Source organism: Mus pahari, chromosome 3 (assembly GCF_900095145.1).
Source record: "Mus pahari chromosome 3, PAHARI_EIJ_v1.1, whole genome shotgun sequence".
NCBI classification, from domain to species: Eukaryota; Metazoa; Chordata; class Mammalia; order Rodentia; family Muridae; genus Mus; species Mus pahari.
In genome coordinates, this window is record NC_034592.1 from 151235553 (window position 1) to 151249939 (window position 14387).

At 47.8% G+C, this 14387-nt stretch overlaps 1 protein-coding gene across 2 annotated transcripts in view; it reads right to left on the reverse strand.

The window, feature by feature from the left end:
• Zfp64 (ZFP64 zinc finger protein) overlaps positions 1-14387 on the reverse strand; it is a 62634-nt gene that overhangs the window by 37460 nt on the left and 10787 nt on the right. For both annotated transcript variants that reach the window (XM_021192650.2, XM_021192648.1), the window contains exons 3-5: positions 10147-10308; positions 9396-9458; positions 4958-5209 (exon numbers count right to left, since the gene is read on the reverse strand). In XM_021192650.2, coding sequence (XP_021048309.1) covers positions 4958-5209; positions 9396-9458; positions 10147-10308 — 477 coding nt within the window. The remainder of the gene's footprint in view (positions 1-4957; positions 5210-9395; positions 9459-10146; positions 10309-14387) is intronic.

The following is a 14387-nucleotide window of genomic DNA, read 5'->3' on the forward strand; positions in this document are numbered from 1 at the left end:
ACAAGGTTAATTGTGTAGACCTGGCTGTCCTCACAGAGATCCTCCTGCCTCTGCTTCCCAAGCACTGAGACTAAGGGTGTGCACCACCACCGCCTAAATGTATTTCTGGCTGGTGCCTTAAATGCATTTCTTAAATGAAGCGTTAGTGGTCAAAGTTCTTCAGTAGCCAATGACTGTGCCCTCCGCTCCCAGCATCCCAAGGCTTAAGAAATGCTTCTGGGTGTATTTAAACCAACAGAGCTTTCACAGCCTTCAGTTAAGACGATCCATAAAGCGTCAGACTGACCGGCGGTGGCAGCTGAAAAACAGTACTACTAACTTAAAGTTGTACAAGTGTCACAAGCAGCTAGAAAACAAAATAAGCATTTCACAGAATGACACACGTGGCACACATTTAAACTGTTAGGAGAGACACCTTTACAGCATCAAAAGATGCCACGAATACGACCGAGTTACCAAGTAAGCCAAAACCGACCTTTGATGGTATTGTGTGAGATTAGGTGCCACTATGTAGCCATGGTTGACGCTGACCTATTATCTTTGTCTTTTTTACATATATTTTATTTTATTTTTCTTGTGTGTTTGTATGTGTGAGAGAGCACGGAGTCCAGAGATTGATGTCTTCCTCCATCACTCTCCCGTTCTATTTCCTGAGGCAGGGTCTCTCCGTGAACTTGAAGCTTATCTATCTGGTTAGCCTTGTTATGCAGCTCGCGCCAGGGATCCCCCATTCCCTCCTCCCCAGTGCTGGAATTACAGCCAGGCCACCATCCTTGCCCACCTGCTGTCATGTCCACAGCACAGCAGGGGTGTGAGCCACCTGGCCTGGAAGAACCAGGCTGAAGAAATGAAGTTGAAAACAGGTACACTGAGAGATGGCTCAGTGGTTAGGAGCACTGACTGCTCCTCCAGAGGTCCTGAGTTCAATTCCCAGCAACCACATGGTGGCTCACAACCATCTGCAATGGATTGACAGGGTACTCACATACATAAAGTCTTAAAAATATATATTAAAAAGAAAAAAAAAAAAGAACAGATTATACACAGCAGGTCAGGAACCAACTATGTCAGTGTTAGCTTGCTGTAGTAAACTGCACAAATGCCCCCAAATCTCCCACCTCCCACCCCTCCTATGACCTCTGACATCTAAATAATTACACAAACTTTCTACAAGGGCAGGGTGATGTGCTGTGACCCACATCAGGCTAAGAGGTCACTGGGTTTGGCCAATATTGTGTAACAGGATCAAGAAAGCGCGACACAAAGGTTTACTTGTTCTTGGACTTTTGTTTGTCTGTTTGTTTGGTAAGGGTTGTTGAGAGAGGATCTTATGTAGCCCAGGATGGCCTCAAACTGTTTACATAGCTGAGGATGACCCTGAACTACTGATCTCCTGTCTCTACCTCCAGAGTGCTTCGGTGACAAGGAACACTTTGAAACGGCTCTGTTTTGCTCACACATTGTGGGAAGTTTGCTCCTAGCTAGTCCACTGGTCCCAGAAGGATGATGACAGACATGTGGAGCATAGGTTAGACCACTCCAGCCCAGGGTACAGGGACTTCTCACAGCCAACAGCTTCTCCGTTAAAGCCCAGTTGAGGACAGAGAGTTATTTACAGGGGCCTCAGCGGATCCCAGCACATGATGAACAAAAGATGCTGCTACAGTAAAGAGGGTTTCGGGCAGGGGAGGTTATCAGGGACCTGGAACTGAGTCTGTCAAGCAGAGGACCAAAATCTTCAGCATGGGTTTGGGAATTCCAAAAATGGTAACTCACGCTTAACAGCAAACATGTATCAGCTAAGCTTAACACAGCCCATCTGCACACTGGTACACAGAGCCAGGCAGCCAGGGCTTGCAGGGGGCGTCTGGCTGGTGGTACAGCGGGGACGTTCACTAAAGAGACAGCAGCTCCCAGGCAGGGACTGGGGGATGCCCAACGGTTTTCTAGACATGGTCTGTCCATCTCCAGCCATCATCTGTGAAAATCTCCTACTGACTCTTTAAACATTTACTTTAGTCAGGCGTGGTGGCTCACATATTTAGTCCCGGAGCTTGGGAGGCAGAGGTGGGCGGATCTACATGGTGAGACCTTGCTTCCAAACAAAGTGCAACACGTTTTTACACAAGTGTGTGCAGGTGTGTACATACCAACCCATGGAGCTCAGATGAGGACTATGGAGACCCCAAAGTTAGTTATAGGTGGTCTGTTGTAAGCTGTGGGTTCTGGACCTTGGACCTCCGGAAGAGCAGTGATTGCCCTGAACCACCAAGCCATCTATCTCTCCAGCTCCTTTAACTAACTTAAAAAGATTTACTTAGCTATGTATTCTATCCGTATGGGTATTTTGTCTGCAGGTATGCATACCACAAGAGGCTATTATCAGAGATGATTTTGGGCTGCTAGGTAGATGCTGGAATCGAACCCAGGACCTCTGCAAGAGCAGCCAGTGCCCTTAAACCTCTGAGCCATCTCTCCAGCTCCTCCAACTAGCTTCTTAAAGTAAGGCAAAAGCATGGGAACCAAGATCATGTCCTCCGATGAAGACCAAATAAGAAGGGGAAATGTAAGATTCTGGTCAAATCTCCAAAAGACTTAAGCTGATGACAGGAGGTCACTGTCAGAGGAAATGTCTACAACTGAGCCCAGACAGAGGAGGAGTGCCCCTCTAGTTTTAAATCATACAAATATACAGGAAACTCTGTGTGTGTGTGTGTGTGTGTGTGTGTGTGTTTCCCGTTGAGACAGGGTTTCTCTGTGTAGCCCTGGCTGTCTTGGAACTCACTCTGTAGACCAGGCTGGCCTCGAACTCAGAGAAGCGCCTGCCTCTGCTTCGCCAGTGCTGGGATTAAAAGTGTGTGCCACTCAGGAGACTCAAAAGTTTAAAGATGGCTCCGGTGGCAAAAGGACACAAGTCTACACTAAAACAAAACCAGAAAAAGACGTCTCCGGCCTTGGCATGCACGTACCTCAGCGCACGCCCTTCCACTGGCAGCAAGCACGGAGAGACAATTCCTCCCAAGGAATGGAACCAGAAAGCATGGGACAAGCGGGAAGAGTTATGAGCCAGAGGTGGACCAGCCCCCAGAACCAAGAAGTGTCCCTTGTCCCCTAGGGGGATACACCCAGAGAGAAGCAGGCATAGCTAGGGCTCTCATTCCCTTTTCCTATGAACAGGATCACTGTCAATGTTCAGTGTATCATGGCCATGGCATATCAGAACCAGACTCCTTATGCTTTACTGACTTGAGAAGCTTGGTCAGTCACCATCTCTTGGCCTGGTCCTGTGGCTGCCTAAGATTTATTGGGGTCCTGAGATGTGATAAATGTCAGAACTGAGCCTGGTGGTGGGGACAAGGGTGACCGTGACTGTTCGCATGAATGGCTCCAAACCTTCACTCCTCTCATGCTCCTGGCCTTTGCCATATAATCTGATGGCGGTCTGTCCCGTGGCCGAGCTCAATCCCATCCCTGACACCTGTGCCTTGCTTTAGGCCTACTGTGTTGCTTGTGAACACATGCAACCAGAAGTTTCATTGGGTTTCCCCATTGGGCTTGCTTGCTTGTTCCTCTGTGGTGGTGATGATGATGATGGTGAAGATGATGATGATGAAGCCAAGGCTGGGCCAGCCACAGGCCTGAGAGGAGGATCAGTAACAGATGGCACGCAGATGGCACGCAGCCTGGTCACCCCAGCTGAGACCAGCACACACCTGCCAAGCCCACAATCCAGCTGTCCCCCCAGCAGAAGACAGGCAGACGCGCAGCCTTCTTACCTGTGTGACTAATCTGAGCCAACATCAATAGCAACTCCTGCTGACCTGAGGCAGGTGAGTGATATCTGCTACGACCCACCATCCAGGACATGGTTGTTACAAGGCACCGCTATATCATTAGCTGACTGATACATAATCCAAAAGAAGCACTACTGTGTAATCAGAGCCTCTGGTTCTACTGGCTTTGCTGTGTGTGTTTGTGTTTTGCAGAGCTGAGTCTACATAGCCTGGGGTCTCTTACATGCAGGCAAGTGTCACCACGGAGTGACGTCCTCAGCCCTCGCTATATGCTTTGCAATCAAAGTGCACTAACTATTCTGAATGTGCGAGCGCATCATCTAAAAGTGCCTGAACTGCCGGTCTGCAATGCAGATGATTATTAACAACACGTTGTTTGTATCTATTCCAAGGACTATAGTCCCTCAACCCCACACTTATACATTTACATAAAAACACACAGAAATCTATCACCTTGACAACGGCTCTGCCATTACTGGGACAGTGTGGTAGGGAAGAGGATGGACGGCCACCATAGCTCCTTTAAAATCGTTTCTTTGAGACAGGGTCTCAGGGAGCCCGGGCTGACCTTGCGCTCTGTATGCAGCCAAGGAAGACTTTGAACTTCTGATCTTCCTGCCCTGGCCTCTTGAGTAGGGAGGTAAGAGGCTCTTGCCACCATGCCTGGCGTATGTGGTGCTGGGGACTGAACTCAGGGCTTCACACAAGTGTTCCACCAACGGAGTCACATCCCCAGCCCCTGAATTAAAAATGGTAACAACAGTAACTGATTTTTTTTTTTTTTAAATGTAGTTTTTAGAGACAGGGTTTCCTTACAGCCCAGGTTGGCCACGCCTGGTTTATGTGGCACTGGGAATGGCACCCAGGGCTTTGTACTGCCAAGGCAGTCACACCTTCAGGCCGTGAATTCAAAATAATAATTATAAAAATCATATTTTTCAAAAGGAGACCAGGTATTCATATAGCCCAGATCGGCCTAAAACCCCTGATCCTCTTGCCTCCACCTCTCCAGTGTTACAGGCGGGGGTGCCTTTAAAGTGGTGCTGAGGTTGCGGCGCCTGTGCATGCTGGGTAAATGCTCCGCCCACCAGGCCACAGCCCCAGCTCCTTCCCCCTCTGTCCCCTGGCAGGCAGGAGCCCGCGGGAAGCGCAGCGCTGCTTACCCGTGTGCGAGCGCAGGTGCACGGTGAGCTGGCTGGAGTTGCGGCTGGCGTAGGGACAGATCTGGCACTTGAAGGGTCGCTCGTCCGAGTGGATGCGCAGGTGCTTGTTGAGGCTGCTGCTGTCGGCTGCCGCGTAGTCGCACGTCTTGCACTTGTAGGGCTTGACGCCCGTGTGGCAACGCATGTGCGTCTTCAGCTTGTCCTTGCGGCTGAAGCACTTCCCGCACACCTCACACTTGTGGGGTTTGTCACCTTCGGGTGCACGCGTGAGCCGCGGCAGGGGGGAAGCAAGACCGAAAGGTTAACATTTGCTTCCCAACACTTTAGACGGAGACTAACCCGCAGGCCTCACAGGCGCGGGACAGGGTGGTGGCTATGCTGCACTGCTTATTAGAATTTTCAAGCTCTTCCCCCCCCCCCATGACGAGCATGAATTCCTTATTAATTAAAAGCACACAGCAACTAAATAAGTAAACAAAAATATTTTGTTGTTTCCAGACGCCTCAAACTTGGTATGCAATCCAGGCTGGCTTTAATTTCCCTGCCTTCAATTCCAGAGTTCTGCTATTACAGGCATCCCTCACTACCCAGGCTTCAAAATAAAGCAGCCTTTCTGCCCATCTTCTGCTGTGGGTGGTATTTCTGCCCCCATACTCGATGTTCCCTAAGCCTTAGAGGATCTGGTATAAATGTTCTGTCCACCTATCTCAACTTCTACCGTCTTACACCCCTCCTCCCCCTTTTTCCATTTTTAGGCAGGATCTCATCATGTAGACCAGGCTGGCCTGAACTCACAGAGATCTGCCTTCCTCTGCTTCCCAAGTGCTGGGATTAAATGTGTGTACCCACCATACCTGACAGTTTTTTTAACTGCATATTTTGATATTTAAATCTTTCCCATACTAAAGTACTATTTTTTGCCACACACACACACTCTCTGAAGGACATGAATTTAATGGGAAACAGCCGTCTTTCCTAACCATTCCCTTTTCCCAGCCCTGAGCCACAGTGGCCTGCCTTCCTCAGCTGCCTGACGCTCCCTGCAGTTATGTGAAGGACAGACACACAGCCATCTTGTCTAGGCGCTATTTAGGTTTCTCTGTTACAGCAGCTTAATCTAACACATCGACCCTTTAGCAATCAATGGCTATGACCTGTGTCATTCCTATTTATTTTGTGTGTGTGTGTGTGTGTGTGTGTGTGTGACAGAGAAAGGGAGGGGGAGGGAGAGGGAGAGGGAGGGGGNGAGAGAGAGAGAGAGAGAGAGAGAGAGAGAGAGAGAGAGAGAGAGAGAGAGGTGAGAGGTTTCTGTGTGGACATGTGTGTGCCAGGGCATATGTGGAGGTCAGAGGGCAACTCGCAGAAGTGGATTCTTTTCCCTTACCATTGTAGATCTTGTAATCGAACTCATGTCTTCAGGCTTGTCAGGAAGCCCCACTAAGCCGTCTCACCAGGCCAGTGCGGTAGGTGTGTGTGTTGTTAGGGAATGAGCTAGGGTCTTGGGATTGCTAGGCAAATGTTCTATAACTGGGCTACAGTCCCACCTCTTTTCAATTAATTAACTTTTGTATATGGGCTTATTTTTCATTTAGTACAAAAAACTCTGCCAGCTTAATATCTTTTTATTTTTTTGAGACAGTCCCAGGTTGGTGCTGAATTTGCTAAGAAGCCAAAAATGACCCTGGACTTCTGACAGTCCTGATTCTATCTCCAGGGCGTTGGGAATTCAGGCGTGGACCATCCTGTCCCATTGATGGTCCATTCTAAGGATGGAAGCCAGAACTTCCTGCATGTCAAGCTAGGAATGTACAGCCACGCCCCCATGCCACGCCCCCAGCCCGACATCTTTTTTTTTTTTTAGACGCATCACACTTCCAAGGTCCAATCTAAAGATTTTTTTGTTTCATCCTCTTTACAAAGCTGGGACTAGGGCGCTGGAGAGATGGCTCAGAGATTAAGAGCACTGGCTGCTCTTCCATAGGTCCTGAGTTCCTATCCCCAGGGACATGGTGGCTTATAAGTATAATGAGATCTGGTGCCCTCTTCTGGCCTGCAGGCATACATGCAGGCAGAACGCTGTATACATAATCAATCAATCAATCAATCAATCAATCAATCATAAAACCAAATAAGTCTGGGACTGGGATCCAGAACTCTCCTGCTTTTCCAGCAGGTTCTACACCATTCCCTGTTGACTTCATTTTATATGGTTATTTCTGTCTTTTCCACATCATTAAACAGCTAAGGTTGAGCGATTTTACTTTATAGATGAGCCATAAAAGACCAAATCAATTTCCCAGTTGACCAGTAAGAAGAATGAAGCAGAGAGAGACACACAGCAGCACAAAGACACACAATCTTAAGATTAGAGGGCTCTAAGGATTAAAGGTGCCTGCCATCATATCCGATGACCTGAGTCCAATTCTAGGGACCCACACGTGGCAGGAAAGGATAGATCATGATAATTGACCTCTGACCTTCACAAGGAATCAGTGGGCCACAGTGTTGTGCATGGGAGCATGTGTGGATATACACACCCACACCCACACTAAAGTTTAAAATAAGGACAATGTTAAACAGGAAGATGAACACCTTATTTACTTAGTAAAAGATGATAAAACTGCATGCCTGGAGCTGGGTGTAGTGGCCTTTAATCCCAGCATTTGGGAGGTGCATGCAGGAAGATCTATGTCCAGGATAGCCAGAGCTATATAGTGAGACTGTGTCCGACAAAAAAATAAAAATAAAAAAAATAAAATAAAATACACACACACACACACACACATATACACACACAAAAGAAAGAAATAAATAAATAAAGAAAGAAAAGGTGTGTCTGTCAGCCTTATATCTGCATACAAAAAATTCAGAAGGCTGCATGTGACCATCACGACTTTGAGGTGTGATACATAGGGACTTTGACTCCTATCTGCCTTTTTCTTTTCTCCCCTGAGACAGGATCTCTTTACATAGCCCTGTCCGTCCTGGAACTCACTCTGTAGACCAGGCTGGCCTTTGCCTCCTGAGTTAAAGACATGAGTCACTAAGCCTAACTTCTCTTTCTTTCTTTCCTTCTTTTTTGAGGTAGTGTCTCATGTAACTCAGGTTAGTCTTGAACTTGCTACCTAGCCAGGGTTGGCCTTGAACTCCTGACCATCCTGCCTCCGCCTCCTGAGTGCTGGGATGACAGTTTTTGTGGGTTACCACTCCAGTGAGATTTTCACTTTATACTCTGTAGGCCAAGTACATCCAGAGCCTCGATCTGACACACTGACAGCCAGAGCTGGTCACCATTATGTGAGAGTAAGGTTAGGCAGTTAGGACTGTGTCTGGAAGATGGAGAGATGGCTCAGTGGTTAAGAGACTGCTCTTCCAGAGGCCCTGAGATAAATGCCCAGCAACCACATGGTGGCTCACAACCATCGGTAATGGGATTCGATGTCCTCTTCTGGTGCGTCTGAAGGCAGCTACAGTGTACTCATATACATATAATAGATAATTAAAAAAAAAAAAAGAATATATCTGCACACAGATTTCTGAGTTCAAGACCAGCCTGGTCTTGTATACAGCAAGTTCCAGGATAGCCAGGGCTACAGAGAAACCCTGTCACAAAAAACCAAACCAAACCCAAAACAACAACAACAAAACCCGAGAAAACATAATTTTATTGAACTGGGGCTATAGCTCAGTGGGCAGAACACTTGTGGCTTTGACCCCCAACATTGCAAAAATAAAATTATTTTACTGAAACTGTTAGCAGTCAGGTTATAAATTCCTGGGTGGGTCATCTCTCAGCTTGATCAGCTGTCTGGTGTTCCCTGTGCCTACAAGATTGTCAGTTTGCACCAACTGGTGTTTCCTGCTGGGGCTGCGGTGGCTGGTTTTCAATGGCAGTGCTGGGCAGGAACCACATGGGTGCCTCCCTGCCACCAACCCCTGGGGGCTATTAAGTACCCTCCTTAAAATGGCCAGTAGGGCACCCTCAGGCCAGCTGTGCAGCCAGTGGTGCCTTCAGAAGATGTACAAAATAAGTCTAAGGTTGCTGGGCCATGTGTATTCTCTGGTTTGATCCCTGGCATTGAAAAAGACTCTTCTTAAAGTGATTTGCAGACACAGACATTCACCTCATCTCCAGCATGCAGGCCATCTGTATCTGACGCTAATGAATTACGAACGTGATGAGTTCTCACCCGGCTACGGCAGCCACCCCCCACCCCCAGGCCCTGGCTGAGCGCTTACCCATTGCTGGGTTTTTATTGTTTTAGCTATGTTTCTCCCTGAATCACATGTACAAACAGTATCTTAATTTACGTTGTACCCATGTTCCTTTGCTCTCTGTGAGTCTTGGGCCATGTCACGTATCTGACATCTCTAGGTCCCCAGCTCCTCACTGGCTGGCTGTTCAGGGTACCCTAGCTAATGGCCACCTGCCACTTACCGGTGTGGATCTTCAGGTGTCGCTCCATGTCCTTCATGCCATAGGCGGTCTTGAATTGGCAACCTGAAAAAGCCAAGGGAAGATGAAGATCAGAGGGAAATGGCAGACGTCCCTCACCATGTGGAGATGGCTAGCAACACAGGAAGGACACAATGCCCTGTGCCCGACACAACAGCATTGCTTTGGCACAACCTCAAAAAACACAGGGAGCCAGCAGAGGGACGCACAGACTCACACTTTACAACATGGCCTGTAGCCTAGAAAGATGCTGTCATGAAAGACTGAGACAGACAAACGCCAGACTCTCCTGTTTATGGGAGAACCAGGGTACTGGGGGATGGAGATGGGGGGCGGTTAGACCACTGGCTGCTCCTCCCGAGGACCCAGGTTCAGTTGCCAGCATCCACAGAGGCTCACAACCACCTGTAACTCTAACGCCAGGGGATCTGATGCCCTCTTCTGACCCGGTGGGCACCATCACACTCGAGGTGCAGATTGTGTGTAGGCAAAGCATTCATAAATCTTCAGGAAAAAAAAAAAAAAAAGAATTTTCAAAGACTCTGGGCATGCTGACCCTGATTCCAATACTTGGAGGCTGAGGCAGGACAATCATAAGTTCGGAGCCCACCGAAGATATATAGTGAATTCCAGGTCTGCTTCATCTACACTGTCGGGCCTCTGTCTCCCCACCATTAAACAAATCCTATGAAGAACCCCTCTCTGCACATGCGATGCACGGCGCTCCCTTTACCTGGATAGCAGCAGCTGAGCCTCTTCTGAGCAGGGGGTGCCGTGGGCTTTTTGGTGCGTGACTTGGTGGGGAGAGAGATCACGGCGGCCGTCTGGTTGTCAGTGCTCTCCGTGGGCAGGTAAGTTTGGTAGCCATGTTCAAAGACGAACTCTGGAGCTGAAACTGAAGAGTACAGAGCTTATGAATTTCTACAGGATGACGGACATGAGGCACGAGAGAACGCCTGTGGAAAGAACTTCCTCTCTCATTCGAAAAGCAAGTGCCTGAGCGGGAGAGATGGCTCGACAGTTAAGAGCACTGGCCGTGTGTGTGTGTGTGTGTGTGTGTGTGTGTGTGTGTGTGTGTGTGTCTGCAGAGGCCAGAGGTCATCGCTAAGAGCTGGAGTGTGCTGGGGTCCAAACTCCTGTCCTCATGACTTAGTAGCAAGTACTCTTAAAGTGCTGAGACGTCTCCCAAGCCCTGGCTTCAGATCTCTCGGCAGTAAAGGATTTTAAAACTGATCCCATGTAGACATTGCTAACTGTAGGCGGGTGCACAAGGCACTTTCCTAAGGGTCTTAGACGTCTCTCAAAACCCTCCTGAGTACGGCACAGACATCCCTGTCATCTCACTGCGATTTGGAGGTAAAAGGAAACGAAAAAAATGTAAAACCAAACCATCCCAACAGCCTATTGTTATATATAATTACATATAACAATAAGCTGTTGGGATGGCTCAGCGGGTAAGAATACTGACTGCTCTTCAAAAGGTCCTGAGTTCAAATCCCAGCAACCACATGGTGGCTCACAACTACCCGTAATGAGATCTGACGCCCTCTTCTGGCACATCTGAGGACAGCTTCAGTGTACTTGTGTATAATAATAAGTAGATCTTTGAGCCAGAGCAAGCAGGGACTGAACAAGTGGAGTTGACCAGAATGAGTGGGGCTGACCAGAGCAGTGAGCAGAGGGCCTAAAAATTCAGTTTCCAACAACCACATGAAGGCTCACAACCATCTGTACAGCTACAGTGTACTCATATACATAAAATAAATAAATAAATATAAAAAATTGCATGTAACATATAATTATATATTATACATTTAATATTTATATGATATACCAATATATTATAGAATATATTATACACATTACAATAATTACATATAATTATATAATATGTATTTATTGTATGTAATATATATATATATATATATATATATATATATATATATATATTATACATATTTGTGCTCACTTTGTGAACTATGTTGTTGGTTTGGGGCTTGCACAGGTCTTGTCTCCTTTACTAAGACAGCACTTGCCCAGGGAGGCCCAGTTCCAAATGAGAGTGAATGCAATCTATGTTTATCAGGAACAGGTAAGGTACAGAGGCCCCGTGATGGTCTTGAGAGCCATCATTGTCTGCTCCAAGCCTCGGACCTCAAGCACGCAGCAGCCACCCTCCCTGTCCCTGGCCTGCTATCCCTACTTAGCTCTGCTCTGTCAAAGAAATCTGTGCCACAAGTCATTCCCTCTAACCCACAGACCCAGCTAAATAAGAAACACAGTAGACAAATCCCGGCTGAGAAGAGTTCACCCCAGAAACCACCCAGGTCATCAAAAATGAAGCCTGAGAAACTGTCACCGTAAGGAGGGATCTAAGGCGAGGTCACTACCCAGAGCAGTGTGGTGTCCTGAACCCTCACTGTTAAAGAAGATTTATTTATATTCTATGTATGGGAGTGTTCTGCCTGGATGTGTGTCTGTCTGGGCATCATTTGTGTGCCTGGTACTCAGAAGAAGGCACTGGATCCCCTAGGATGGGAATTACAAATGACTGTGAACCACCATGTGGGTGCTGGGACTTGAACTCTGGTCCTCTGTAAGGGCAGCAAGGTCTCTCAACCACTGAGCCATCTCTCCAGCCCCTTACACATAGATTTTAACATGTGTTTTCCTCCTCTTCCTCCTCCTCCGGAGGGTTTTTGAAGGGCAGCTGCCCTGGTTTGATGTTTGTCTTTAAATCACGTCAAAGTCCACACCCTTACCTCCAGTGCCCACAGCATCCCATTTTGGGTTCCTCACAGGGGGAGACCAATTACCCATGTGGAGCCCATGTGAACCCCTTTAAAAATAATCATGAGAGGAGTTGGAGAGATGTCCCCATGATTAAGAGCACTGGCTGTTCTTGCCAATGACCTGGGTTTGGTTCTCATCAACCACGAGGCAACTCACAACCATTCATAACTCCCGAGGTATGCACACGGCATAAACTCACACAGGCACACATACGTGCACATAAACAAATAAAAACAAGTAAAGACCGAGCCCGCAGGAATCACCTCCTACCATGCATCGGCACAGGGAATAGCCTGTATGCTGCATGGATGCACCACATGCCCATTAAAAAGCCTGTGGTCATGGCTTAGGCAGGAAAGAGAGGTGGGGCATCTGAGAGGAGGAAGAATTGTGGGAGAGAGAAGGCAGGAGGGTCACTCACTGTAAAGAGGTGACAAGAGGCACACCTGGCACCTGACCACAGGTAACCGGCATGTGGCAGAAAGTAGGTTAAAATAATTGGGTTGTTTTGGTTATGATCTATTCAGAATAGAGCCTAGCTATAAGGCCAGGGCATCTGCAAATCTATTTTGAGTCTGAGTCTTATTTCTGGGAGCATGGGGCTGGGAGAAAGAACCAGGCTTAATGACGGCAGGCATCTCTTCAGACTCTTCCTCTACCACACTTCTCCTTTTTAAAGTTTTATTTATTTAATGCTATTAGTACATTGTAGCTGTCTTCAGACACACCAGAAGAGGGCATCAGATCCCATTACAGATGGTTGTGAGCCACCATGTGGTTGCTGGGAATCGAACTCAGGACTCCTGGAAGGGCAGTCAGTGCTCTTAACCGCTGAGACATCTCTCCAGTCCTCTATCACACTTTTTTTTTTTTAAAGATTTATTTATTATTTATATGTAAGTACACTGTAGCTGTCTTCAGACACATCAGTAGAGGATGTCAGATGTCATTTAAGTGGTTGTAAGCCACCATGTGGTTGTTGGGATTTGAACTCAGGACCTTCATAAGAACAGTCAGTGTTCTTTACCGCTGAGCCATCTCTCCTGCCCCGCCTCTATCACACTTCTTAAACCCACACTCTGATCTCTGGTTTGCCCAGGTGTATCCACCTGCACCTTTCTAGCATCCTCAGGACTGTCACTGTTTCACGCCAGGTGACACTTGACTTCTGATGGCTTTTTGCAAGTGAGCAAACCCAGCTTTCACTTTTCTCAATGGAAAAAAATGTCCTGAAATGTCTGACTGCTCAGAATCAGCTGACAAGCACTGTTTCCTCTTCAAGGCCAGTCTCTGGGCAGCTCACCTGCCTGTGTGGTCCTGCCCAGGCGCATGTTCAGGGCCCAGTCCCAGCTGGAAGCAGAGGAGGCCTCAGGACTCAGGACCGGGGCAGATTCTCAGCCTGAATGCCAGACCTACTGGATCAGACATCTGTGGTGTCTCTGTGGATCTGGGTTCTAAAAAGCATCCTAAATGATATCTGCTGGGTATGAGTCACTGCTTGGAACACGCCATACTTCTGCATAAGTTCCTGCCTCCAGGTTCCTGTCCTGACTTCCTTCTATGATGAGCATGGATATGGAAGTGTAGGCAGAATAAACATTTCCCTCCCTAAGCTGCTTTGGTCGTGGTATTCTGTGATGACAGAATTAGTAACCCTAAGATAAACTGGTACCATGGTAACGGGATAGTGCTGTGACACACCTGACCATGCTTCTTTTGGGAGGATTGTGGAAGGACTTTGGAACTCTGGGCTAGGAAGGCCATTACTGTTGAGAGCCCAGTGAGCTGTTCTGTGGGAGTTTGGAGGATAGCAAGGTTGGGAGCCGTGCAGAAGACAGAGGCCTGGCTTGTGAAGTCTCAGAGGGAAGCAAAGGCTCTCCTTGACCATTTGCGTGAAGAATCTGTGGTTCTGGTCAGCTGAGGCTGAAGAATCAGCTGTGATCCACAGGAGACCAGAACCGCTAATGTGGAACCTTCGCTTTGCTGGGAAAGTGGATGCTGGTGGGCTGGAGCTGAGAAGTTAGTGGTGATGAAGCAGAGACCAGCATCATTGACCAGCATCATTGACCAGCATCATTCCGGATGTGTTTCTTGAGAGTCAGACGCTGTGTTCCACACGCGGCCAAGGTGGTACTTTGTGCTGGCACCGGGCCTTGGTGGTGTAAGAGTCACCAGATGGTT